General features: G+C 64.1%; 1 protein-coding gene across 10 annotated transcripts in view; it reads right to left on the bottom strand.

The window, feature by feature from the left end:
• Positions 1–12,417: 12,417 nt before the first annotated feature.
• ABLIM2 (actin binding LIM protein family member 2) overlaps positions 12,418–27,059 on the bottom strand; it is a 116,656-nt gene continuing 102,014 nt past the window's right edge. For 8 of the 10 annotated variants that reach the window (XM_070068005.1, XM_070068002.1, XM_070068001.1 and 5 more), the window contains 3 exons: positions 25,905–25,959; positions 24,700–24,780; positions 12,418–13,566 (listed from right to left, as the gene is read on the bottom strand). In XM_070068005.1, coding sequence (XP_069924106.1) covers positions 13,346–13,566; positions 24,700–24,780; positions 25,905–25,959 — 357 coding nt within the window. In that variant the 3' untranslated portion in view covers positions 12,418–13,345. Of the gene's footprint in view, positions 13,567–24,699; positions 24,895–25,904; positions 25,960–27,059 lie in introns of those variants that run through there. The other 2 variants (XM_070068010.1, XM_070068006.1) reach the window with 2 other exon arrangements.

The following is a 27,059-nucleotide window of genomic DNA, read 5'->3' as shown; positions in this document are numbered from 1 at the left end:
ATGCCCCCAGCCTCGCTTGCGGGCAGAACCGGGGCAAGTGTGTAACCGCGGTCACCTGGCGTTCCCTGAGCCTCCACCTCAGGACATCAGAAGGAGGTGTGTGTGCAGGGCGCCTCTGGGGAGGGGTCTGCTCGACCAGCAGGAGTCTGGAAATGGACTCTTGCCCAGCCGTGGGGCTGCGTGGAGCTGGTGAGGACCCAGGTAAAGGGTTGTGCGCCCCTGACGCTCAGTTACGAGACTGGGCTGCTGTTTCCAGCGGAGTCTGTGGTTATTTGCCATGAAGCAGTATAAAGCAGACATGGGGCAGGCACTCCGTGTGCTGGCCTGGCTGCCTCTTGCAAGGCCCACAGCCCATGCTGGAGGGCCCGGGTGCAAGTCCCAGCTCTGCCCTCCATGCTGCTCCCTGCTAAACAGACCCTGGAGGGCAGCAGGTGGCGGCTCCAGCACTTGCGGCCCTGCCTTTCAGATAAAACTGTGCGGGTCTCCTTGGCACTACCCCGTCCTAGCTCCCCCTGCTTCTTCCTGGCATTCATCACAGTCGTCCTTACAGTTTCGGGTCTCTCTCTGGCCAGTGGGAAGAAGTCCCCGTGAGAACAGAAGCGCACTTGCAGGCCCATGGCTGGCCTCCAGATGCGCTGCAGACATGGGTGGCTGACCCGCCTCCCTTCCCCCGGCCGTGCTTTGCCACAGAAACCGGGCGAGCTTCGGCGGGCGGCTGTGGCACTGTGCCCAGGCCAGGTCAGCGTGAGTGCAGGTGGCGGGAGGCTTCTAGGGGTGGGCCCACTATGGCCGGTTTGTGGCCAAGAGCGCTGACTGTCTGTTGTTCAGAGATTTTTTTTTAAAGGTTTATTCATTTTTTACTTGAAAGGCAGAGTTACAGAAAGGGAGGGAAGGTGGGGGGGGGATCTCTCATCTTCTGGTTCACTCCCCAAATGGCCCCAATGTCCAGGGCTGGGCTAGGCTAAAGCCAGGAGCCAGGAGCTTTATCCAGGTCTCCCACAGGGGTTCAAGGACCCAAAGACTTGGGTCATCTTCTACTGCTTTCCCAGGTGCATTAGCAGTGAGCTTGGATTGGAAGTGGAGCAGCCGGGACTCGAATTGGCCCCTGTATGGGATGCCGGCGCTGCAGGCAGGGGCTTAACCCACAACACCACAACACTGACGCCTGTTCAGGAATTTTATAAGTCTATTTTTTTTTTTGACAGGCAGAGTTAGACAGTGAGAGAGAGAGAGACAGAGAGAAAGGTCTTCCTTCCGTTGGTTCACCCCCTAAATGGCCGCTATGGCCGGCGCTGCGCCGATCCGAAGCCAGGAGCCAGGTGCTTCCTCCTGGTCTCCCATGGGGTGCAGGGCCCAAGCACTTGGGCCATCCTCCACTGCCTTCCTGGGCCACAGCAGAGAGCTGGACTGGAAGAGGAGCAACCGGGACAGAATCCAGCGCCCCAACTGGGACTAGAACCCGGTGTGCTGATGTCGCAGGTGGAGCATTAGCCAAGTGAGCCACTATATTTGTTACTTAAATATTATATCAGGTTAAGGTTGCAATTTAAACTATGTCAAAAATATATTAATACACAACACACATTAAACTATGTAGAAAACAAAGACAGTCGAAATCCATTATTTCCTGATCCTGGCTCCTGAGGCGTGTGGATTCCTGTGTGATAGAAATCTTACTTAAGGGGTTGAGAGGTGGTGTTGGCAGCCTGAAATCAGCAGACTGGATGAGTCTACCCCAAAATTGGCAAAAATCCGGACTTTTCCTCTCTTCTTCCCAGATTCAGCTTTTGTCTCTGTAACAAACTGCCCAAGGCGGTCAGGTTATAAAGATGAGAGGTTTATTCTGGCCCACGGCCCTTCCTGGTGATGGCCACCTCACCCAGCATGAGCCCTTCGGCGTGCAGAGTGCACGTGGCATGGGACAGGGGTGTCTGTCCCTGTGCCATCTTGCAGGGCCTCCAGGATTCAAATCCCAGGGCTCCACCCTATCGACATAATCCACTCATTTTCCAAGGTGGGATTGAGTTTTCACCCTCTGACTACCACAGACATAACATGTTGGGGAGTGCAGCCCTGCGTGATGTCAGGGGACAGGCCCTGCGTGGTGTCAGGGAACAGGTCCCGTTCACGTCCACGCACAGCCCTTGTGGCCCTGGACATACATGTGGCTGAGCTGTAGCCATGGGGAACACAAGGAGACCAGACAGGCTCTGGGTCCCTGGAACAGGACCTGCGTCACCGACCCCCAAAACTCCCATGAGCCAGGAGACACAAAGGCCTCTTTGGTGAGGCCACTGTTGGCTGCTTCCACCTCACACAAAGGATTCTCAGTGAAGCCTGTGGACACTCGATGCCTATTTGTAGGATAAACTCAGCCCACCTCGGAGGGACGTGGCCAGGCCCCTTGATTTACGAAGATGTCACATCCCAATTATCCCATCAAAAGTTGAAAACATCCGAAGCTGAACCCGAGTTGAGCGCACCTGACCCACCAGGCATCCCAGCTCAGCCGCACGGCGCAGTGCAGGGGCCCGTGTGAGCCTCAGACTGGACGCAGCAGCACAGGGCCACTGCCTGGCGTCACCAGAGAGGCCTGCACCGTGCACTGCTTCCGTGGGACAAGATCACAATTTAAAACTCAAGGTGTGGTTTTCACCGAATGAGTGCCCCTCGTGTGCCATCGTACGGCTGAGAAATCATTGTCAGGGACCAGCCATCGTGGGGTGCCCCTCACAACACCCCCGGCCCGGTTGCGGGCAGAGTAGTACACCCGGATTAGCAGAAAGGTCTTATGAAAATGAAATTCACCTCTTGAGACCTCAAGACACAAACCAAACCCTGCTTTCCCGCCACAGCCTTCTGACGTAGAGAGAGCCTCCCTCTCCGGGAGAATGAGCAGGTTCATTGCTCCGAGAGCTGGACCAGGCCAGCTTGATTCTGCGAAGGGCTACCTGGTGGAGCTGGTGACTCGAGACCGTTCCCCAAACTTTCCCAGCAACAGATCTCACGAGAAAGGAAACTGTCACAGCTGTTTGAGAGCCAGAGTAAGCTCCACTTCCCTGATACTCTGGACGCAGCGTGCCTACAGGGAGCAGAGCTCACCCACGACCCCCGGGCACCCGGGGGAATCCGGGGCCCCAGTCAGATGCCATCCCAGTTCACCAGAGTGAAAGCTCACGGGGCAGCTGCACGCACAATTACCCACCCCAGGCCTAGAGACTCAAACCAGCAGCGGTGATCTCATAGTGTCTGTGGGGCAGGACCCCAGCCTGCATTCCCTGGTGCCCGCGGCTCAGGGTCTCTCGCCAAGGCTGCAGGGAATCTGTAGCTGGGACTGTGAGAGGGGGAGCTGTCTCCAGCTCACTCACACGATGATGACAGACCTCAGCCCCTGGCCAGCTGTGGGTCTCCCTCCATGGCTTGTCACATGAGTCATTCACAGGTCAAGTCACAGCTAAGCATTTTCAAGATGACTCAGGAACAGGTCAGCGAGGGGGGGAGAGAAAGCACCCACGATGGAGCCACAGTCCTTACTAACCCAGGTCCAGAAGGGGAATCTCATCGTTGTCTGGCATTGTGTAAACTAAGTCCGTAGGAGCAGCCCACACTCAACAGAAGGGGTCACACAAGGCTGAGAGTGCCAGGAAGTGGGGTGCACCCCAGGGGCTGCCTGCTGAAAACAAATGATTCGTTTTTTAAATCTTAAAAGCAACCAAAAACAATCAAGCATCACACTCTGTGCTGTAGAATACAGGAATGACAGACAACTCCTCACCCAGCACAATGGAGGCCAGAAGACAATGGAATAATGGCACTCGGTCTGCTGCAGAACCCACGGCTCCACCACGGCTGTCGCGCACTGGCTGCAGTCGGCTCCCCGCACCAGGAAACACCTCACAGGGGGCCCCCTTGCAGGGCTCTGCCCCTTTGGAAACTCTGGCCTATCGGAAGGATGGGGTGGGTGGCGTCAGAGAAAGCACACACAATCGCCTTCTGAGACCAGCTCTGACACTCGTATGACCACGGGCAGGTCTCTCAGCTTCCCCACCAGCAGTGGCCACATCCATGTAACACGCACCAGCCCTGCCACACTGGACCCCTGGGACTGGATCTGTAAACTGCTGATCTCACGCAGGCACTTCATGGATAGTTCCTCCCCTGCTGGCACGGCCCTACCCGCCCCTCCAGACTCAGCTCGAACGTCACCCTCTCTGGGCCACTTGAACAACCACAGTACCACAGTGCTTAGTCCACACGGTCCTGGTGTGTTTCCTGATCTGTCTCTTGTGTGCTCTGGGGAACTTGCCCACAGCAGGCGATGCCCCTAACCTCCCTGGCACCCACGGGGTGCCTGGGTCTGTCATGGGTGCTTGACGAATGCTTATTGTTTGTTGGGAGACAGCTGGATGTCAGAGAGTTGTCCAGATCTTAATCTTATGCTGGGAATATTTATGCTCACACGCACCAGCACCCTGCCTGCTCCTCCTCCCCCCAGAGGGACCCTACCGTCCCCCTCACTGACACCCTCATCGTCCTTCTTCTCCCTCGGCTCCCCCCACCCCAGTTGGAGGGCAGGTCCAGATTTTTATCTGCCTTGTTCACCACTGTACCTTTGCATTCCAGAAGGGTACCTGGCCACAGCAGGTGCGCAGGGATTATTTGCTGATGTAATTGGTGCAGCTCATGGGGCTGTCAAGAGGTTTCAATCTTTCACAACACTGCTGCAGCGTATTTTCCTGTTTTCCGTCGGTCCTGATGTGCTCAGGTCTGAGTTGTAAAGACAGCACATCCACCCTTCCAGCTGCTGCCTGAGCCACCCCACCCCCAGATGGACAGGTGGATGCCAGTGTGACCCCCAGATGGAGACATGGGAGTCCCCTGTGGTCCCCAGATGGACACCTGGGTGCCAGTGTGACCCCCGGATGGAGACATGGGAGTCCCCTATAGTGCCCAGATGGACACGTGGGTGCCAGTGTGACCCCCAGATGGACACGTGGGTGTCCCCTGTGGTCCCCAGATGGACACGTGGGTGCCAGTGTGACACCCAGATGGACATGTGAGTGTCCCCTGTGGTCCCCAGATGGACACGTGGGTGCCAGTGTGACACCCAGATGGACATGTGAGTGTCCCCTGTGGTCCCCAGATGGACACGTGGGTGCCAGTGTGACCCTCTGATGGAGATGGGGTGCCAGTGTGACCCCCAGATGGACACGTGGGTGTCCTCTATGGTCCCCAGATGGACATGTGGGTGCCAGTGTGACCCCCAGATGGACACGTGGGTGCCCTGTGTGGCCCCTATATGGACAGGTGGGTGCCTGGTGTGACCCCTAGATGGAGACATGGGAGTTCCCTATGGTCCCCAGATGGACACGTGGGTGCCAGTGTGACCCCCAGATGGACACGTGGGTGTCCCCTGTAATCCCCTGATGGACATGTGGGTGCCTGTGTGACCCCTAGATGGACAGGTGGGTGCCTGGTGTGACCCCTAGATGGAGACATGGTGTCCCCTGTAGTCCCCAGATGGACATGTGGGTGCCCATGTGGTCCCCAGGTGGACACGTGGGTGCCCTGTGATCCCCAGGTGGACATGTGGGTGCCCGTGTGACCCCCAGGTGGACACGTGGGTGCCCTGTGACCCCCAGATGGACACGTGGGTGCCCTGTGACCCCCAGGTGGACGCATGGGTGCCAATGTGACACTCTCTCTGTCACTCCTCCCCCACTGCACAGGGCTCTCCTTGCCAAGGTCCCTGCGCACTCCTTGGGGCTACCCTCAGAGGACTCACCCAGTGCTGTGTGAGCCCACCTGGACCTCTGCTGCTCGGATCCTGCTCCCCTGGCGTCCAGGGTGCTCCACACTCCTGCTGACCCTCCTTCTCCTCGTCCTGCTCTGCCCTCCCCCCACCACACCCTAAAGGGACCACCCTGCCTCAGGTTCTGCACGGGGCTCTCAGCTCCACTCACTGTTGCCATCGCCCTGGGCGCCGTCCCCACCCCCAGTCAGGTCCGTCTGTCCAGCTGTCTCCTCAGTGAGATGGAGCTGCTCTCCCGCTCCCCAAGCCCAGGGCTCCTCCTGGGTTCCCCCGCCACCCCCCATCACCCACGGCAGAAAGCAAGACCCAGGCCTGCCTCTTCTCTCCCTGTGGAACCCGGGTCCTCCTGCCCTGCCTCCGGGCCTCTGCAGCTCCCTCAGGGCTCTGGCTGCTGCGCCAGCACCAGCCTCCCCACCTGCGCCCTGGCCACCCCCTGCCGTTCTCCCCAGGCAGTCTGGGGTCAGGAAAGGGGACGGATGGTCCTCAGGGTGAACCCCACCATTCCCGCCCGGAAGGGCAGGTTGGACGCGAAGCCCCTGGGCGACGAGTGAAGTTAAACCTCCATGGACAGGAAGCGGCTGGCAGCTGCCCACGCAAGTGTACATTTGGGTAGGCGTGGAGTTGAGAGCCGGGCGGCCGCCGAGGGCGGAGCGCCACGATGTGCACGCCAATCAATCAGGACCTCATGGCCAGCGCCCAGTGCGTGGCCTAGGCCACACCCACCAGCACCATGCAGCTGCAGCTTCCTGCGAGTGTCTCCCAAACGACAGGGTGGGCCTCGCAGGGACACCAGTGGGTGCCCCACACCCACCCCAAAGACACTTCCGGCTGGCCTCGCCCACGCCCACAGCAGGTGGGCTGCAGAGGCGGCAGCCCCACCCTCACCCCGCACAGGCGCTCACGCTCTGGGCTTTGGGGCTTGGGCGGTCTCTTGGTGATGGGGTGGTCGCTCGCTCTTGTTTGCCTCCTGCAGAACCCGGGAGCGGGCCTGGCCGGTCTCTGAGGACCCCGCCCCCCATCAGGCTCCTCACCATGCTTCCGATTTTAGATGAATGTGATGGCCGAAACCAAGCTGACTTCCACCCACTCGGCGCCCGCAGGGGCAGGTGTGATGCCCCGCGACAGAGAACGCAGGTCACACCCACCCGCGGGCCTGGGCGAGGGAAGCGTCCCCGCAGGCTCGCTGTAGACAACAGCGGCTGCACCCGGGCATCACCCGGCGGGGTGTGGGGCACAGGGAAGAGGGGGCACCAAGGACCAGGGGACGCACGGGCCTAGAGGCCCTCAGCCGGGCACAGATGCCACAGCTCTGAGCCCCGGCCGTGGACTCTGAGCCTTAGGCAGGCCCCGGGCCGTGGTCAGACAGCGGGGGACTGAGAATCCCTGCTCAGTCTCGAAGACCCGGGCTGTGCAGTCTGACTCGCTGGTCTGACCCCCCACCCCCCCGGCCCCCGTGGACCCAAGGCCATTCCCTGGCTTCTCCCGGCCTCAGTTTGCTCAGCCGTAGAGCAGAGCCAGTGGCGCCCGCCTCCCCCAGCCGCTCCGAGCTCGAACCCGGGCAACGCCTGCAAGCCGCCGGCTCGTTTCCGGCTCGGAGCTGGAGTTAATGGCGACTCCAGTGCGCGGAGAGGCGGCCTCCGAGGAGGAACGCGGGGCAGGCTGGGACTGCGGCGCGCGGGCTCAGCTGGCTGGGAGCTCCCAGGCCTCATCTCAATGGAATGTTTCATTTTGGGTTTTTTTTTTTTTTTTTTTTTTTTTTTTGGTGCTTTCTGCCAACAAAATATTTCTTTAAGACAGCATTTCCACTCCTGGTTCTTTTCAGATTCCAATTCAATGCATGCTTTTTTTTCCCTCTAATTCCATTTCATATGAAACACCCATTGGCTGCAGAGGCCACAGAAACGTGGTATCGTGCTGACACGCCGTGGCAACAGTGGGGGGGGGCCAGCGTGCGTGTGTGCTGAGCGGCTCTACCCTAGCTCGCTCGCTCGCTCTCTCTCTCTCTCTCTCCGTGGCAGAGTTTAATGATTTCCCAAAAGCGTGGGACTTCTGTGAAAAACATCTCTCTCTCAAGCGGGCTCACCTGTGGCTTTCAGAGTAAAGCCTAGAGAACTGAACAGGAAGTCAAAAACAGCCCCGAGATCGGCGCCAAGGCATAGCGGGTAAAGCTGCCGCCTGCAGTGCGGGAATCCCATGTGGACGCCAGTTCGAGTCCCGGCTGCTCCTCTTCCAATCCAGCTCTCTGCTATGGCCTGGGAAAGCAGTAGAAGATGGCCCAAGTGCTTGGGCCCCTGCACCCACGAGGGAGACCTGGAAGAAACTCCTGGCTCCTGGCTTCAGATCAGTGCAGCTCTGGGAGTGAACCAGTGGATGGAAGACCTCTCTCTCTTCTCTCTCTCTCTCAAATGCGACAGGGCTTGGTATTAGCAAAGCTGGGATTAGAGCTCAGGGACAGGTCTCCCACCGAGAACACCAGAACACCAACACAGTTACCTCCCAGCCAGCTGACAAGGCTCAGAGAAAATTCAACATCGGCTCCCAATCTCTCTCTCTCTCTCTCTCTCTCTCTCTCTCTCTCTCTCTCTCTCTCTCACACACACACACACACACACACACAGAGGGCTGCTGGTTCCTGGACAGGATACCATGCACACCCAACACCTGGCATCAGGCGAGAAACTCCTAGGAAAGCCAGAGCGAGGCGCCCACCTCCGTCGCTGTCGACTTAAGCTTGTGTTTGGGCGTAGCTGTGGACAAAGGTGGGCTGGGCGGGAGTGGAGGCGGGGGCAGGGCATCGGACCGGCCTGGAGCCTTTCACATGAGGAACCTTTATTACGTATCAAAAACGGATCAGACGCATTTTAACAACATTGTCAAAGGAGCATTTCACTTTGAGGACCAGGAATGGCTCGCGCCACCTGGGGCGCCTGTGTGCGAGGCCACCAGAGGACCCTGGAGTCCGGTGCCTCCGGCAGGTGCAGAATCTGAGGCCTGGTGCGGAGGACCCGCCTCAGGCACACACACCCCGAGCCCGGGACCAACCGACCTCCCAGCCCTCGGCCTGGCCACTTGGCCCGGAATGGCTCCGTCTGGACCTGCCCCACCCCCACTCTCTGGAATGAGGTCTGAGTGGCTGCTCCAGGCCCATCTACACAGAGGCCACCAAGACGCGGGGTCTCCTACCTGGGGGTCTTGTCTTGGGCTCTGCCACGACCCGCTTCCACTTCCTCTCCAGAGCGGACCCCCCACTGCCCCACTCCGCTTTCAGAGAGAGACTCTGATTGGCCAGGCTCACCCTCCCTCCTGTGGGACAGAATGTCCACACCAGACCTCGTGGGCTGCTGGCCAGCCTATGGGCTCCGACCTCTGGGCCGGCTGCCCCCTCTGGCCCAATCAGGTGCGCTCAGGAGGGCGGGGCCAGGGCCCCACGGCATTCAGGGTCATTCCTGGGCAGAGCTGGAGCCCTGCGCCCCGGGGGCGGGGCCGTGGCTGGTACCCAGACACCGGCCAAAAGTGGCCACTTTGGCCCAGCCTCCCGTCCCAGGCGTGATGGCAGGGTCCTCGGCCGCACACTGTGTCCAGGGCTTTGTTGGGGCTGGAGAATGGCCTGGCCGGACGACTGCATTTACCAGCTTTCCTATGGGAGAGAGAGGTCTTGGGATCATTCACGGGCCACAGAGGTCCCCACGGGGGTGGCCTCGTGTTTTGGGTGGCAGAGACGTGCCTGGCACAGCAGTTGAGACACGGCTGGAGACCCCCACAGCCCACAGTCCTGGCTGGCTGCACCAGGACTGCCAGCTTCCTGCTGACTCCTGTCTCGGGAGGCTCTAGTACTGGGGTCCCTGCTCTGAGCTCAGGGCTCCTGGCTGTGGCCTGGCTCAGTCCTGGCGGTCGCAGGGGTCTGGGGAGTCTTGCAGCTGGAACATGGCAGCCATAGCAGCACCAGAGAGGCTGGGAAATGGGGGCCAGGGCTGCTTTGAAGGGAGGAAGGAGAAGACCCGTGGGGTGTTGAGGCCAGAAGGAAGGCCACTGACCAAGGCCAGTGTCTCAGGGGATCCCCAAGAACCGAGGTGACAGGCAGCAACCTCAGGACTCCCTGGCCAGGCCGCCCCGACAAGGACCCAGCTCCCAGCCAGCCACAGCAAGCCCACCCGCACTGGCATGATGGTGAGTGTCCCCACCTGCCGACACAACCAGGGCCAGGAGTCCAGCCTCGGCCTGGCAACCTGCCCTGTGTTGGGGTCGGGGGCAGAGAATCCCGCCCCCGGCACCTGTTCCTCCCCAGCTGGGGGGGGGGGGGGCAGCAGCCCCACCCCCACGCCAGGCTCTGCCACCAGCCCAGAGCGCAGCCTCCTCAGTGGTGCTGAGCTGGGCAGCCCCGGGAAGGTGGCCTGGTGCCTCTCGGAGCCGCCCTTCTGCCTCTGTGAACCGTGGGTTCCAGAAGGCTCCGCCTCCCAGATGGTCAGGGGACCCAGAGTGCTCCGGGAGGAAGCGTGGAGAAGCAGGTGCCCCTCCCTGGGGCCGTGCGTCCACCAGGGGGGCGCAGGGCCAGCATGGGGCGAGCACCCTGGAGGAGTTTTCCAAGCTGAACACGGGAGGCAGCATCCTGCCTCTCAGCCTCTCAGAAGCTGCGCCCGCCCGGTGGGGGCTGGTGCACCCCGGGGCCTCCCGGTGGTCCTGCCCTCCAGCAGGGTGGGCTGCAGTCCTGTGACTCTGCAACCGCGCCCCGGCTCCCCCTGCTCTGGCTCCTTTCTGAGTGCCCCTCCCTGGGCCCTTCCTGATCACCTGGGCTGTGGACAGCGAGCCTGTAGCAGCACATGACACCCCTGCCGAGGCGAATCCCCCTCCCCCAAGGAGGGCGCACTGCGCAAGGCGGAGGTGCGGAGGGCCTGGTGGCCATCTGAGGTCACCTGCTGGCCCCGGGGCAGCAAGGGGCCCAGGCGGGCTCACAGGGAGAGCCGTGGGAGGACCGTGGCTGTGCCGAGCTCCAGATGTGCACATCTGGTTCCCGTCTTCTGCCTCTCCTGGGACACACAGACTCCCACGCTTCCTGGACCCAATGGCAGCTGGGTGGAGTCACGTGACCGGCTCTGGACAACGGGTGGGGACTCGAGGGGACCCGCGTCACTTCCGGGGCCAAGCCCTAAGGCCTGCTGTGGCCCTGCCAGGCTTTCTCCCTGCCGCTGGGACGCTGAGGCAGTGTGCAGAGGAGCAAGCCCTGGGGGAGGCCCTGCAGGCTCGGACCCCACCCCAGCCTGTCCAGGCCGGCCTGTGCTGCAGTCACGGAGCCTGGCCTGTGGCCTCGGGGGTGGGCGGGTCCTCAGGGCCTGGGGCTGAGTTTCAGTTAGCAGAGGCTAATGGCCCCCTGTACATCCTGCACCCAGGGCTGTGCCTGGCACAGGGCGTGGTGGCTACTGACCAGGCGCCAGGAGTGCTGTGCTGGCCAAGAATGTGGGGGGTAGGGAGGGCTCCTGCCGAGCCGTGGCGGGGGCTGGGGCGACAGCAGCGCTCTCCCGTCTGCGGTCAACCTAACACGCAGCCTCCCGTGCCCATTTCACCCCAAGTGGAGAGGAGTTACTGCTGCTTTTCAGTACCAGTGGCGGCCGCACGGGACGGGGACGGGGCAGGCACAGCGCGACGCACCCAGGCAGGTGGCGGTCAGCGAGGTGTCCGCACGGGCTCCACGCTCATCCAACTGCTCCCAAGGGTGTCCCCGTGTGGGGAGGGCCCCATGACAGGGCTCATCGTCGGATGGGGGGCGCTGACCCGACCCGGAAGGAAGGCGCCGGGAGGCGTTCCAGGGATGAGTGGGGTTTCCAGAGGCGGGCAGCTCGGAGGACAGGGGCCGGACGCCTCAGAGCGCCGCCGCAATCAGTGGCCACTCGGGACAAGGGCCCAGGCGGGAGCGGGGAAGGCCAGGCTGTACAGGCCGTGGAAGAGGCTTTGGGAGTGTGGTCCCATTGCTCCATGCCTCACCCTGGTGCTGCGAGACGTGTGCAGAAGGGACAGCAGAACGGGGGGTGGGTGGGGCCCAGGTCCTGGTTCACCCAGAACAGGCCAGCTCATGGCTGTGTCCCGAGGTCACCTTCTGCCCTCACAGCGTCCAGGTGTGATCCTCCGTCCGGGAGGCACCTGTGCTCACGGAGAGCCACAGGCTGATGCCCGCAGGGCGTCCCCAGGCCGGGCTGACAGCACCTGCCGGAACTGGCCGCCGCGTGACTTGCTGTGAGCAAAACCCCAAATCCCCAGGACCTGAGACTGACATCGGCACGAGACCGGCGCCGATGAGGCCGTCTCCCAGCGACACGTCTGCCTGGCTTCTCCTTCCTCCTGCCCCAAGCTCAGCCAGAACTGGCTACGCAGGCTCCCAGACCCTTCTGCTGCCCTCTCTGCCCAGATACCTCGCCTGGTGGCCCCAGAAGACCTCCCAGCTGCGAGGACGCAGTGTGGGGGACACCTCCCCCGGGAAGCCTCCGGGCCTCCCTGTTGGGCTAGGGCATCCTGGCCTCGCTCGCTGCCCCTGCTGCTGCTCTGAGCTGACGCAGCCTCAGTGCCGCTCACAGAGCGGGCGCAGTCTGGGAAATCAGGCGCGGGGCTCCCGCTCCTTCTAGTACATCGCCTTTTATTTTCTCAGCCTCGCTGGGGTCAGACGCCTTCCGGGTGCTCCCCACTGCCCTGCTCCAGCGCCAAACGGGACGTGGTGCCTTACGGTGAGGACTCTGGGGGAGGTCCCCTCAAGGGCGGGGACAGCCAGGACGCACACTTGGGGGTTCACCCGCCTCCCGGGCCCCTCAGCGGTAGCCCATGATGGCACCGTGCTCCAACCCATGCCTGGCCACAGCCTGGACACCCGCGTCCCCAGCCCAGCGGTGCTCGGCTGTTCGGGGGATGTGGTGGGAGAGATGCCTGGCACGACACTGGACACCGGGCTAGGTGTGTGGAAATCTGCTCCCTCCAAGGCCGGGAGGCGTCACGGCGCAGAAGATAGCTGGGTCTGGGTCAGGGGGAGCTGCGCGATGCGTGGGGAAGACGACGGACATGGAGGCCTGTCTGCAGGGCCCCTCCAAGAACCGGGAGCACACGGAAGGGGACGGGGAACACGGAAGGGGACGGGCAGGGTAAGGCTGCGGGCCCTTCGCGGGGCGTAAAACTAGACCCTTATAAATGTCCTCTCCCGTTCACGCTACGCTTAACAAAATAAAGCCTCTGTGGTTCTGTAAAGATAGCATTTGGGCAACTAGGGGCATTCGGAGGGAGGGCAGGGAGGGGGCCCAGGGTGGGGGTCGCCCTCAGCTGGTGCCGCCTCAGGCGGCTGCCCACGCACAATTGCGGCCGCTCATGTCCCTGCAGGGGCGGGACACGGGGCCAGGCGCTCTGAGGACCCCCGGGCAGGTTCTGCCCCACCTCCTAGGTCATCCGCTGCGGGGACAGGGTGGTGGCAAGCGCCGCGTGGCGGCCCTAAGCTACGGCAGGAGCGTCACTGCAGAAACGGGGGCTGCACCTGCGGGGCGCCCCCACCCCCGTCCTCCCAGCTCAGCCCACTGACACAGCGACGCCCGAGCGAGGTGCAGGGGGGAGGGGCTGCACGGTCTCGCCGGCCCGGCTCCGCTGCAGCGCATGCGTGGTGAGGCGCGGGGCGCTCAGAACAGCAGGGCCTTCTTTTTGAGGTCGTTCCTCTTCCACAGCGCCAGGCGGTCGAACTCTTCCACGCTCATCCCAAACACTTCCTGGAACTCCTGGGCCGACAGGTGTCTCTTGGGACAGAAAGGACACAGGCAGTCAGCAGCTGGCGGGGCGGGGGCGGCCCCCGGGTGCGCCCCAGGCCCTGGGCAGGATGGAGGACTGGGCGGAGGGAGACTGAGCGAGGTGAGCCAGGCAGACCGGGGCCAGAACCCGGGAGCCCTACACACGGGTCTCCCGCAGCCACCGAGTTCATAAACGCGGCCCTGCGCCCGGACCCCCGCCTGACCCAGACGCCGGCGCTGCCTGCAGCTGTGCTGGGGCCACGGCCATCCTCGCTCCCGGCTGTTGCAGCGCGGCCTGGGAACGGGAGGTGGGTGGTTTGCCATCTCCCCGTTTCCAGCCCAGGAAACCGAGGTATGGACAGGGAGCAGCCGAGCCAGGCCAGGCGTCCCGAGCACAGATCCCCCCTTCCCAGCCTCTGTGTGATCGGGAGTCCAATGGTGGCCGAGGGCACAGCCTCTGGACGCTGAGGGAGTGAGCTGGCCGCCTGGCGCCTCCGTCTATCCACCTGAACAGCGGGGGTCCCACCAGTGCCCACCTCGTGGAGTTGGGGGGATGACCGTGTCAGGGCAGGGAAACAGAGCAGCGGCCCCCAGCCCCCCACTCACAGGCCACCCCGGACAACCGAAACGGGCACTCAGACACGTGTTTGTGCCCCCGCGTTCATGGCACCATCCACAAAGGCCGGAGGAGGGAGCAACCCCGGCGTACCCCCTGGAAGAAGGGCCATGAACGTCTAGGACCCGCCCAGTCGGCGCCGGCACTGAGGCCTCGCCAGGCCACGCCACGCCATGCCACGCCATGCCACGCCACGCCAGGCCACGCCACGCCATGCCACGCCAGGTGATGAAGACAGGCAGGGAGGATCAAATCCAGCAGGTTTGTGAGCTGGAGACCACGCCCCTACCTGACCCCACCTGGATGCCCACCTGCCAATCAGACTGTAACCACGCCCCTTTGGGAGTGCATAAAAGGCCTGGACCGCGGTAGGCTGGCTCTCTGCTGCCCACGTGGCCTACCGGCCTGTGCTCCGCCTTCTCGGCCATCCACGCTAAGCTACCTGTGGCTGCTGCTCCACGGGGCTCGCTCCTGGCCTGCTCTCTGCCTGGGATGGACCCGACTTAGCTTCCAGACCTCTCTCTCTCCCCAGAATACAGCCCTCACTCTCCTGTGCATTTCTCTCACGGCGTACAATCCTTAAAAACTTACCATGTTGTCCGGTCTATTTGAGCCAGTATCCAGAATTCTCCTCTGAACACGTGGCGAGAGCCCACAGGCTTATTAATGTTGGAAACTATTAATAAGCAGTCTGATAAAGTAAGCCAGACCCAGTGGCCACATTGTGTGGTTCCACTGCTAGAGCAGGCAAATCCACGGCGTGGCCGGGGCTGGGGGCAGAGGAAGGCGGGGAGGGCACTGACCAGTGCAGACGGCGCGCCTGTGGGGCGAGGGGGAGGTCTGCGGACAAAGAGAGGCGGCAGCCCCACGGCACGGGGAGTGGCTGCAACAGGGAGTTACACGTTGTGTGAACTTTGCCACAATTTAAAAAAATTCCTGCAAAAAGCGCATAGCTTCCTCCACTTGAAAAGCAAGCTACTATTACTAAAGGTTGTGATGAGGAAGAGAGAGGAGGGTGAGGAGACAGCCAGCAGTGAGCCCAGGCATCGGGGTGACCCCAGGGAGCAGAGCCAAGTCACCCTCGAGACGGCTGGTCCCAGCGGGTCCTCCTGACCGTACCCAGGCCTGTGGCCACACACACACTTGCACACACACATACACACACATGAATACACACACACTACACCTGGAGTCACACAAGTATGCATGCACACATGCACACACACACTGCACCTGGAGTCACACACACATGCACACACACTGCACCTGGAGTCACACACGTGTACACACGCACACACTACACCTGGAGTCACACATGTGTGCACACACACACTGCACCTGGAGTCACACACGTGTACACACGAACACACTACACCTGGAGTCACACATGTGTGCATACACACACTACACCTGGAGTCACACAAGTATGCATGCACACATGCACACACACACTGCACCTGGAGTCACACACACATGCACACACACTGCACCTGGAGTCACACACGTGTACACACGCACACACTACACCTGGAGTCACACATGTGTGCATGCACACATATGTATACACACACACTGCACCTGGAGTCACACACGTGCACGCACACATGCACACACACACACTACACCTGGAGTCACACACATATGCATGCACACATATGTATACACACACTGTATCTGGAGTCACACACACGTGCACGCACACATGCACACACACACACTGCACCTGGAGTCACGCATGTGTGCACACATACACTGCACCTGGAGTCACACATGCCACACAGTGGCCCAGGAGGGTGACAGGGAAGGCTCAACTGTGGCCCGGGCCACTTGTGTGTGGCCTACAGGGTTCAGGACTTGGGCCCAAGGCTCACGCCCTGGCTCTGAGCTTCGTGAGGCGGGACAGCTGTGTCCTTGGCCAGGAGGCAGTCCGGGACCAGGCAGCCCTGCCACAGCACCGGCTACGAAGCCTCAGGAGGCACCGGAACCACCCGCAGAGCAGACCCGCTACTGGCCTCCCGGGCACGGGGACACAGGCACGGGGCAGACGCCAGCCTGCAACGGGCAGATGTATGGTCGAGAAAGCTCAGGCTACAGATGCAGGTGGGCACCAGGGCGGGGAAATGGACTGGAGGGTCCTCTCTGAGCAGTGGTGTTGCAGAGGAGCGGGGCCCGCGTGCACCCCAGCACCACCACCCACCCCGAGCGCTGCCGCCGGCCTGCAGGCCAGGTGTGCAGAGCCGCGCCTGCAGGAGCAAGCCCCAGCAGAAACCGCCTCCAGCGCCTCTCCAGCCACAGGGAGCGGGGCACGGGCACTGGGGGCGCTGCCTCTGACGGGGCGGGGACCCTGCCACCCGGCCACAGATGAGCTGCGGCCCCACGAAGCTCCGAGCAGTGAGTCCAGGCCTGGGACACCGTCCCTGACGTGGGGACTTCCCGAGCTCCGGCCGCGGTGGGAGGCGGAGGTGAGGGAGAGGAGGAGCCGGGCCACCTGTGCCGCTGGGTTTCTCATGGGTGCCCCAGAGTCCTGCTTGGGGGTGAGCTGGGGAGAGCCGGAGGCTGCCCAGGGAGTCTCCTCGGTGGGGCTCTTAGCCCTGCCAGGCCCGGACGCCCCACGCACCCCGCTCTCTGCTCTGTGGGGCGGCAGTGCTGCTGGGGAGGTGGTGCCGTCACCACGCTGCGCCCGGGGCCCGCGTAGGAGCTGGGAGGTGGCCCCGGCTGCAGCGTGTTGGGGGTTTGCCAGCTCCACCTGTAGTGGGGTCAGGAGGCAGCGGCACCTGCAAGTGGACCTACGGCTGCTCGCCTGCTTGCCACACGCAGCCTAGCGCGGGGCGGCAAGCCAAGGGCCTACAGTGTAGACGGGGCACACGCGCGGCTGCTCCTGTCCAGCGGCTGCCGGGGTGCCTCCTGCGATCTCAGCCCGCTGCAGAGCCCAGCCTCTCTCTAAGCAAGTGTGCAGCCCACGGTGCCCGGGCCTGTGCTCCCAGGCCCCCGGCAGCCCCCAGCCGCCCCCAGCCCCCACCGAGCACCCAGGCAGGCCCCGAGCTGCGGGGCCCCCGGAGGCCTGTGCGTGCAGAGCCTGGCGCTGGCTTGGGGCTGGCTCAGGCCGCCCCTGCCGTCCCTCTGGGCAGCAGTCCCGAGCTTGCCCTAGGCCCCAAGCCCGTCGTGGGGCGGACGAAGTGGCCCGTCTGGGAAAAGCAAGGCATGGACGCGCAGGCCCACGCCGGGACCGCAGCTGGACTCGGAACCCCTGACCCTGCACTCAGAACTGCAGGCTGGGGTGGGGGCCTCCGCCAGCGTCTGTCCTGCGCTCACGTGCCACCAGGAAACCCAGGCTCAGGGAGCCGGTGACTCGGCGAAGCGGAGGGGCCTGCGCTACTTCCTGCTTCCCAGTGACCCTCCAGGGACATCTTGGGTCAGCGCTGATGGCTGCAGGGACCTGTGTCCCGGCCCAGCCCCCGCCCCCAGCCCTAAGTGCCCTCTGTGGCAACCCTGGGAGTGGCCTCCCTGACCCCTCCTGAGCCCGCCAACCCCAGTGCTGGGCTGGCCGTGGGGGCCTCAGGCTTCTGCCCTGAGCGTCGCCCTCCGGCAATGACCTCATCGTCACAAGGACTGGCTGTGCCCACAGAGGCCCCCTGGAGACCTCTCCGCCAGTCCGTGGGGCTAGGGGCTCTGAGCAGTGCCAGGAGGTGGCCTTGCCCCCTGCTCCCATCGCCCCTGGGCTCCGCTGTGGCTGTCCCTGGGAGTGCTCAGAGCTCTTGGCCGCCCCAGGGCCCACAGTGCTCTTTCCTGACCCAAATGCTCCCTCCTCCTGGAGGCCCTCCTGGATTTCCATAGCCAAGGGCCATGCTGTGGCCCTCGGCGCTGAGTCCCTGCTGACCCTGTGGCCTCTCAGCACCAGGAGGGCAGGCACAAGCCTGTTTGCTCGCTCAGCGCTCAGGCACGGACAGGTGTCGCGTTGTCCTGAGTCTCCATCTGGGCAGTGCCCTACCCAGGTGCTGCCGGGGTCTGCTGAGCTCCTCGGGCCCCTGCCTGCGGCTCGCCCCCCCCCGCCCCCCCGCTTCCTTCCAGCCCCACAGACCCCACAGACCCTGTGCCCCCGGCTTCTCCCCACGGCACTCCCCCCGGTCAGATCAGTTGGTCCTTGGGTGAGGTTAGACAAAGGAGGGATTCTGTAACCCAGGGCCCACTGCTCAGACACAGTCCTCAGCTGTGGGCTCAGCACTTCCGGCCCCAGGCTTATCCCAGGGTCTCTGGCCCCTAGCCCAGCCGCCCCCTTCCTGCCCTGTCACTGCCCGGCCACGCGCTCGGGCTCCTGCGCTCCGCTGCAGGCCCCAGCCAGGCACGCAGCTCGGATCCCCCCTGTTCAGCTGCAGATGCCGCCTCGGCCGGGCCGGGGTTTGGTCACGTCCTCTTCCAGACGTTTCTGGAAGGCACCTTGAGTGTGGTAACACCCACAGCCGGCGGAGCTCAGGCGAAGCACCTGACCCTGGCTGCATCGCTGGGCCCTGCCCAACCAGGTGACAGCCACCAGCGTGAACCGGAGCTTCCCAGAGAGGAAACGGCCCACATGGGGCAGCTCCCGCCTGGTGTCCGGCCTGCTGGGCTGCCCTGCGCGGTTCAGAATTGTCCACGCCCACAGCTGTGTGTGCCAAGTCCCCCAGGTCAATTCCTTCGTATGCGTCCCTGCCTGCCCATCTGTCTCCATCTAACCACCTAGCTCCTTATCGCCCTGTCCTCACTCCGTCTCCATCCACCCACCCACCCATCCATCCATCATCCATCATCCACCCACCCATCCACCCACCCATCCATCCATCCATCACCCATCCACCCATCCATCCACCCATCCACCCATCCATCCATCACCCATCCGTCCATCATCCACCCATCTGCTCATCTATCCACCCATCCACCCACCCATCCATCCACCCACCCACCCATCCATCCATCATCCGTCCATCCACCCATCCACACATCCATCATCCATCCATCATCCACCCTTCCACCATCCACCCACCCATCCACCCATCCATCACCCATCCGTCCATCATCCACCCTTCCACCATCCACCCACCCACCCATCCATCCATCACCCATCATCCATCCACACACCCATCATCCATCCATCCACCCATCATCCGTCCATCCACCCAGGCATCCGTCCACTCATCCATCCGTCCGCCCATCCTCCATCTCTCTCCGGATGGCTCTGTGTCTCTGGGCAATCCCAACTGATACACTTGCCTACCCCAGAGGCAGAACGCCAGTACATGAGCACAGGAGGCCGGGCACTGCAGTGGGATTGCAAACTCACTTTCAACGCTGGAAGTCACCCAGAAAGCTGCACAGCGTCGTGGCTGTGAGCGATGTCTTGGCTGCAATCCCAGCCCAGCCTCTTACAAGCTCTGAGTGTGTGCGTGTGTGTGTGTGAAGCCACGGACTTGGGAAAGCCAAGTGTGTTAAAGGAGTCATGTGCCGGGAGCCGGGCTTGGCAGTGGGCGGGACGGGTGCTGGTTGCAGCTCGGTGGTCCCACGGCCCCAGGACTGGGCGTCAAGAGGAATGCGTGGCTTCTCCTGGGGCGGGGCTCCGGGCCGCTCGCTCTGCCTGGCTTGGCCACCGCGCTCCCGGCAGCCTCTGTGTGAGGACGTTTCTCCTGCCTGCCCCCACGGAAAGCCTCCGACTCCCTGGCCGGCTACCTGGGGGTCTCAGCTGGCAAATGGGGTCCTGTGGGCGGGAGGCCTGGATGGCACACACTCGGGGCCTGCCGGGGGCTGCTCACGGTCACCGCTCAGGAACAGCCGGGCAGGCGGGTGACACCCGACTCCGGGTGCCCGAGCAACCTGTGCACAGTCACAGAGCTGCACCCCACCCCCAGGACGCCCCCCGCGATGGCCCCGTCAGCAAGCGCAGGCAGCTGTGTGCGCCGTGAGCTCGGTTTGGAGGCTGCAGGCGCTCCCTGTGTTTGAAGGGAGAACGCCCTGATGGACCAGGGCGGGGGGCGGACAGCCAGTGCCGCAGTGGGGCGAGGGCGTCACACCGAGCCGCCCTGGCTTCCCGGGAATCTGCCTGCTGAGCCCCCTCTGCCCACCCGTGTTGCCATGGTAACCAAGCCCCCACCACGCGCTGCCAGGTGCGTCCGGCCCTCTGCTGCAGCCTGCGTCCCCGTGGTCTGACCACTGCCGCATCTGCCACCCCCCGCAGCGGGGGCACACCTGGCGCGCCCTCCTCTCCCCCCATGCGGGTTCCGTCTCCACGTCCCGCACCTGACTTCCCAGATCCACCTGCATCCGCCCTCGGCAGCGCCGCTGCCCGTGTGCAAGACGCCATTGTGCACTGCCCGGAGCTCCGTCCGGCTCCATCCGTCCTCACAGCTGATCCAGCCCACGGGGCCACTGTCAGTCAGGGGCCAACCACGCTGTCCCCGGTCAAAAGCCACTGCTTGGCATGGAAACCACACTGATGAACACGGCCCAGGGCCCCACAGGGCCTGGCCAGGCTCAGCCGCGCCAGCCTCTCTACGGTTCCCCAGCCGGCCCAGGCTTCCTGCTGCCCCGGGGCCTTTGCATGTGCAGTTCACGCTTCCTGCAACACTTTTTACCTGCCGTCCCTCACCTCACAACACACACACACACACATGGGCGAACACACAGGCACACACACATGTGCACACACATGCAGGCAGACACACATGTGCACACACATGGGTACACATACACACACTGGCACACACAGACACACATACACACATGGTACACACATGGGCACACATACACACACACAGGCAGACACACGGGGGCACACACATGTGCACACATGTGCACATACACACACAGGCAGGCACACATACACACATGTACACACACATGCAGGCAGACACACACGGGCACACAGCAGGCACACACGCACACATACACACAGGCAGACACACATACACACATGTACACACATGCAGGCAGACACACACACGGGCACACACGCAGGCACACACATGTGCACACACGTGCAGGCAGACACACATACACACGTGTACACACACATGCGGGCACACATGCACACTCTCCTCAGAGCCCTGGTGCAGGATGTGAGCACGCCGTCTCACTTGGCGCTTGGCTCACGGTCACCCGTCTCCCTCGTCGCACGGACAGCCAGGGCCCGGCTCAGCCTCCAGCGCCCGGCCCCGCTCCGTGCGGGCAGTCACCCGAGCACCCTGGCAGCACGCGCTGACCCCGTGACCGTGCAGTCCTCCTTCCAGGAGGGAACCTACACAGAGGCCGGGCCCCACCCGCCGCCTGCCGCCCACCCACGCCCCCGGGCACACGGCTGGATCACTCTCCCAGCCGGCTCGCACACCCACTGGGGTGACACCACGCGTGCCTGCCTCGTGGCCGTTTAAAAGATAGCACAGGCCCCACGCGGGAGAGGGAGGCCCCACGCGGGAGGCCCTGATGTAGTCCCAGGCTCCTGGGGAGTAAACCAGTGGGTGGAAGGTACCTCTCTCTCTGTAACTCTGCCTTTCACATAAATAAGGAAACTTTAAAACTAACTAAATACAATATGGGGCGGGGGCAGGGGTGGGGCAGGGGCGGGGCGGGGGCAGGTGGGTTGGGGGCAGGGCGGGGGCAGGGGCGGGGCAGGGCGGGGCAGGGCAGGGGCAGGGACGGGGCAAGGGCGGGGCATGGGCAGGGCAGGGGTGGGGCAGGGGCGGGGCAGGGCGGGGGTGGGCAGGGGTGGGGCAGGGGCGGGGTGGGGCAGGGCAGGGGCAGCCGTCTGGCCTCGCGGCTGAGGCCGGTCAGGACTCTCAGCTCCCTCTATCTGGGTGCCTGGGTTCGGTCCCAGCTCTGACTCCTCACTCCAGCTTCCTGCTAAAGGGATGGCGCCGATGGCTGGGGCCCTGCCACGGCACGGGCGACCTGGATGGAGCTCCCGGCTCCCGGCTCCAGCCCCGCGCAGGCATTCGGGGAGGGAACGAGCAGCCTGTCCCTCTCCAATAAATAAAAAGTCAACGACAAACGGAGGATGGCGCCGATCTTCACCGGGCGGCCCCTCAGTGTGCCGGGTCCCTGAGCCGAAGCAGGAGGCCGGCGCGGGCCCAGGACCGGCTCCCCCCGGTGTGTGTGCCCAGCCATCCGGGAAGCAGCCCGGCCAGGCCCCGCAGGCAGAGGGCGGCTGGGGGAATTCCGGAGATTTTTATGTTCGTCTTGGTATTTTTCTGGCCTCTTACAATAGTTAGGATTTGTTTTTGTAAGAGAAAAAAAGCCCTTCCCGCTGATATAAAAACACCAGCAGCCTTGCCCCCGCTGGCTCCGCGCCGGCTCCCTGCCCCCAGGAAGAGGGAGGCGGGGCCCCACCGGCTGAGCTGGAGCAGGGAGAAGACCCCTGGGTGTGTTCCGGGCCAGCCCCGGCCTCGCCTGCACTGCAGGTCCCAGCAAGCTCTGCCCCAAGGCTGCGGAGGCCTCGTCTGAGCCCTACGCTCACCTCTCCCCCAGCCTGTGCAGCTGTAGCCGGGACAGCCAGGGGCTGAGCACACAGGAAACCTCCCAGCCGCTCCGCCCCCAGTGGCCACAGCGTCTCACCTGCAGCCCTGCCGCTGGGGGCGGCCCCACACAGAGCCCGGACCCCGAGGGGCCGCCCTGTCAGGTCAAAGCCAGCCCCGGGCAGTGAGGCCCACCGCTATCTGGCTTGCTTCCCGCCTCACCTCGCCCTCACTCCAACACTCCGGCCAAGAGCTTCCGGCCCCCAGCCCTGGGTGGCTCCCCGCTCCCCTGGACTCGGAACCGGCTTCCCCGCTGGCCCCTGCAGCGCCCCCCACCCATGGCCGCTCCCCCACATCCCACAGCCTCCCGGCAAAGAGCCCCCACCCTGGGGAGCAGGGCCCTCAGCAGTGGTGGCCGGCTGTGTGGACTAGGGGTGGCACACAGGGCTTGCTGTGCCCACTGGACCCTCCTGACAGGCCTCCCACTGCCCGCTGCTGCCCGGTCCAGGTGCTGTCAGAGGCTCCCCCTGCTCCGTGCATCGGGTCACGGCTGGGCCTGGCTTCCTGTTCCCCAGCCACATGCTTGTCACCCACCCAGGGGGAGCATCCAGACCTCTGCTGGATCGGCAGGTGTATGGGGGGGGGAGGGAGAGGGAGAGAGGGAGAGGCAAAGAGAGAGAGAGAGGGAGGGAGAGGGAGAGGGAGGGAGAGAAGGAGGGAGGGAGAGAGGGAGAGAGGGAGGGAGAGGGAGGGAGAGAAGGAGGGAGAGAGAGAGGGAGAGAGGGAGGGAGAGGGAGGAAGAGAGGGAGGGAGAGAGGGAAGGAGAGAGAGAGGGAGAGGGAGGGTGAGGGAAAGAGGGAGAGAGAGGGAGAGGGAGGGAGGGAGAGAGGAAGGGAGAGAGGGAGGGAGAGAGAGGGAGAGGGAGAGGTTAGGGGAGAGGGTTGACTCCCCATGAGTTCTGAGTCCAGGAGTGGACAAAGGCAGCCACAACTCAGCCAAGGAGGCACAGGGCAGAGACACTGGGAGGCCCCGGGGCCTGACCCAGTGTGGCCCCTGCTCCAGCTGCCTCGGGCTGGGGGGCCCTCGGGTCCCGGGAGTCGGGCGGTCCCCTCTTGGCTGTGGTCACTTCGTGCCAGGCTCCTGCTGTTTGCAATACAGAGGGTCGGGTGGGCGCGCCTCCTGCCCAGGGACGCCTCCCCCTCCCCCGCCGCCCCTGTGCTGAGCGCAGGGTGACTCCCTTGGGAGTCCTCACTGCAGAGGCTCAGGGGCACTGTGCAGCCTCCCCGGGCCTGGACACACTCCCACGCTCTCCCTCTGTCCGTCCAGAGCCTCCCCTGCACAGACGGGACCCCAGCCCCAGCCCTGCTGCTCACGCGCCCCGCCCGTCCCCGAGCCCGCGGGGCTGGCAACTGGCCCGGTGCACACGGCCTCGCGTACTCTCAGCCGAGGGCCCTGCCCTTTGGGAGCCCGAGGCCCCTCGCCCCCACAAGTCAGGAGCAGGCCCGAGACACTGAAGGAAGGGCCCGGACGTGAACTCCCCGGGGCTGGGTGCTGTGTTCCCTGTGAGGGTCGCGAGAATTCATCAAAGTCCTGCACATGGTACGCACACAGTAGGCGCTCACACACTCACGCATGGCCCTCAGTTCTCAGTGCGCACAGTAGGTGCTCGCACATTCACGCACGGCCCTCAGCTCTCGGTGCACACAGTAGTTGCTCACACACTCAAGCACGGCCCTTGGTGCTCGGTGCACACAGTAGGTGCTCACGCAGTTCTACCCGTCTGCACCCCTCTGTATCAACCTCCCTGGACTCCGGCAAATGGGCCATCATGCTCCGCGACCACAGACGCTTTCCCACTGCAGACCCTGGGAGCCGGGACATCTGCAGCCGGGGAACAGACGGCTCCCGGCGCTCGGCACCGTCACACACGCTTGCCCTGTGACACGGCCAGAGCACCCCGGGGCCCCCCGGGAACAGACGGCTCCCAGCACTCGACATCATCGCACACGCCTGCCCCGTGACACGGCCAGAGCACCCCGGGGCCCCCGGTACCTCCAGCCTCGTCCGGTCCACATCCTTGGGCAGCTTCACGCGGATCTGGTTTGTGACGATGAGGGCGTCGTAAGGGTACACCTGTCCGGGAGGAGACCACGGCTCACCTCGGGACGCAGGCGTGTGCCCAGGGGCACACACGTGTCTCACGGGGGCAGGTGCGGCAGGGCTGGAGGTGAGGTCTTACCTTGTACTCTGGAAGACAAAGAGCAGACAGAGGGCCCATCAGAGGCAAAGGATTCGTGGCCAACGTGGGCCTCCCCGCCGGGCCACGCAGGAGCCGCTGAGCAGCCCGCACTGGGGCTCTGGCAGGGCTGCCGGGAGGGGCTCCAGGAGCGGGAGGCACGGCCAGGAGGCTGCGGGCCAGATGGCAGCCGACCGGCACTGTGCTGCCCGGGCGCGACACTGTCTCCCCTGGCGGTCGGGGCCACCCCAGAAGGAAGCCCACCTCCGCCGGCCTGCCTGTGCGGTGCGCACCACGGGCAGAGCTGTTGGCGTCCACACCATGGCCTGATCCCCCTCTCAACTCGCTCGCTCCTGTCCAAGCTGCCGAGCGTGGTGCCCTGGCACGTTGTAACGCTGCCCTGCCGGCCTCGTGTCTTACGAAGACAAAAGGCAGAGCGGCTGATGGGGCCTCGGTGAGCCCCCAGGAGTGGCACCCCACGCCCGAGGTCCTCTAGTGCCGGCTCTGGGGCTCAGAGACGTGGGCGGCCCCTTAGAGGAAGCCGTGCACACGAGAAGGGCTCCCAGCATCCTCAGGGACGAGCAGGTGAGCACGGCCCAGCTCAGGAGCCTTCTCCGAGCTGGGAGAGCAGCCCCACCAGGCCCCTGCCCCAGGCCAAGCGGCCACCCTCCCCGCCTGAGGGCAGGGTGGGGCAGGGCCTGGCCCCTCTCATCTGGATCAGACCCTGGAAGCCGCCTGCCTGCGACTCAGTTGCCCCGTGTGACGCATAACACTGAACAAGGCAGGGCAGGCCCCGCGCCCAGGACATGAGCTCGCGGACGCCTCGGGCGACTCAGCACGGAGGGAAACGGATGTCCGGCTGGAAGAGGCGGGTCACGGAGCCACCGCCCGCATGGCACGCCCTGCCCGCCACGCCTGAGCCGTGTGCCAGCACGCCCGGAGGGCTGGCTCAAGAGCAGCGGAGGAAGCAGGGGCAGGCCCCCGCCCCCCGGAAGCCCTCGGGGGTTCCCGCCGCCTGTACCTCGCGTGCCCCAGCTGGCATCCCGGTCTGCTCCACAAGGGGCCAGGTTGGCGTTCTGGAAGAGAAAGAGAGAGAGAGAGGATGCAAGAGGGGGCTGCACAGGACCGGGGGGGTCAGAGACGGCCCCCATGTGCCTCGCACAGCCAGCAAGGAGGTGTCGGCCGCGGGTGACGCGCCTGGTGCCAGGCGGGAGGGGCGTGTCCGGGAGTGTGCACCTCGCTATCTAACCCCGCCTCCTTGAAGGTCTCCGTTGAGCCTGCTCCCTCCTCAACACGGTGCCCACAGCCTGCTGGCCCCAGTGCTAGGCAGGCCCAGGCCGACCTCGCACCCTCTGTGCCCTGCAGGACGCCAAGTGGGGCCCGCTGGCACGTGCAGGTGATCCTGACTCCTGGGGCTCCGCCCTGTCTCACAAACTCCGGTCCTGGAGCCCCCGGATTCCAGCCACACTTACAGGCAGGCGCGTGTGCAAGACCAAGTCCACCCCAGCTGAGTCCCCGAGATAGGGGGGGACCTGGGACAGCAGCTGCAGCTCCGGTGGGGGGGGGCTGCCTTAAGGATTCAAGAATCCTGGCATCTGAAAGTCCCGGGCACGCGTAAACACCCTGCACGCGCTCACCGCGTGTCCCACGCGCTCCCACAGGACGCGGAGCTGAGCACCCCTGCTCCTGTCTGCCTGTCCATCATTGGCAAACGCTGCCGTCTTCGTGGGCTGAGACCACGCACCCTGGACGCTCCACTCCTCCGCCCAGCTGAAGAGATCACCCACGCACCGTGCACTCTCCCACTGAAGGCCCCCACCAAAAGGCCTCTCCGGCCCGCCTGGCCCCTGCACCTTGCTGGCGCCCAGAGGCTGAGCCCCTTCAAGTGATGTCTTCTCCAGGCCCCGCCCCCCAGCCCCTGGGGTGCAGGGTCTGAAATGGGGTCAGGGCTCTTGGCAGTGCCTCTGAAACTGAGTACAGGGCTCCGGTTTCAACGGAGGGAGCTGTGCAGGCGGGGTGGGGGCGGCGTGCGGGGCCCCGAGGGTACTGTTACAGGGGAGGTGCCCACGGCACAGGGGACCGGCGAGAGCTGCTGCGGTCCCGGAGTGCGGGAGCGGGGAAAAGCCGCAGGAGCGGGGTCCACGGTCCCCCGTGTGGAAGAGGGCAGCGGAGGCCG

This window comes from Oryctolagus cuniculus, chromosome 2 (genome assembly GCF_964237555.1).
Source record: "Oryctolagus cuniculus chromosome 2, mOryCun1.1, whole genome shotgun sequence".
Classification (NCBI taxonomy): Eukaryota; Metazoa; Chordata; class Mammalia; order Lagomorpha; family Leporidae; genus Oryctolagus; species Oryctolagus cuniculus.
This window is presented reverse-complemented; position numbering and strand designations above follow the sequence as displayed.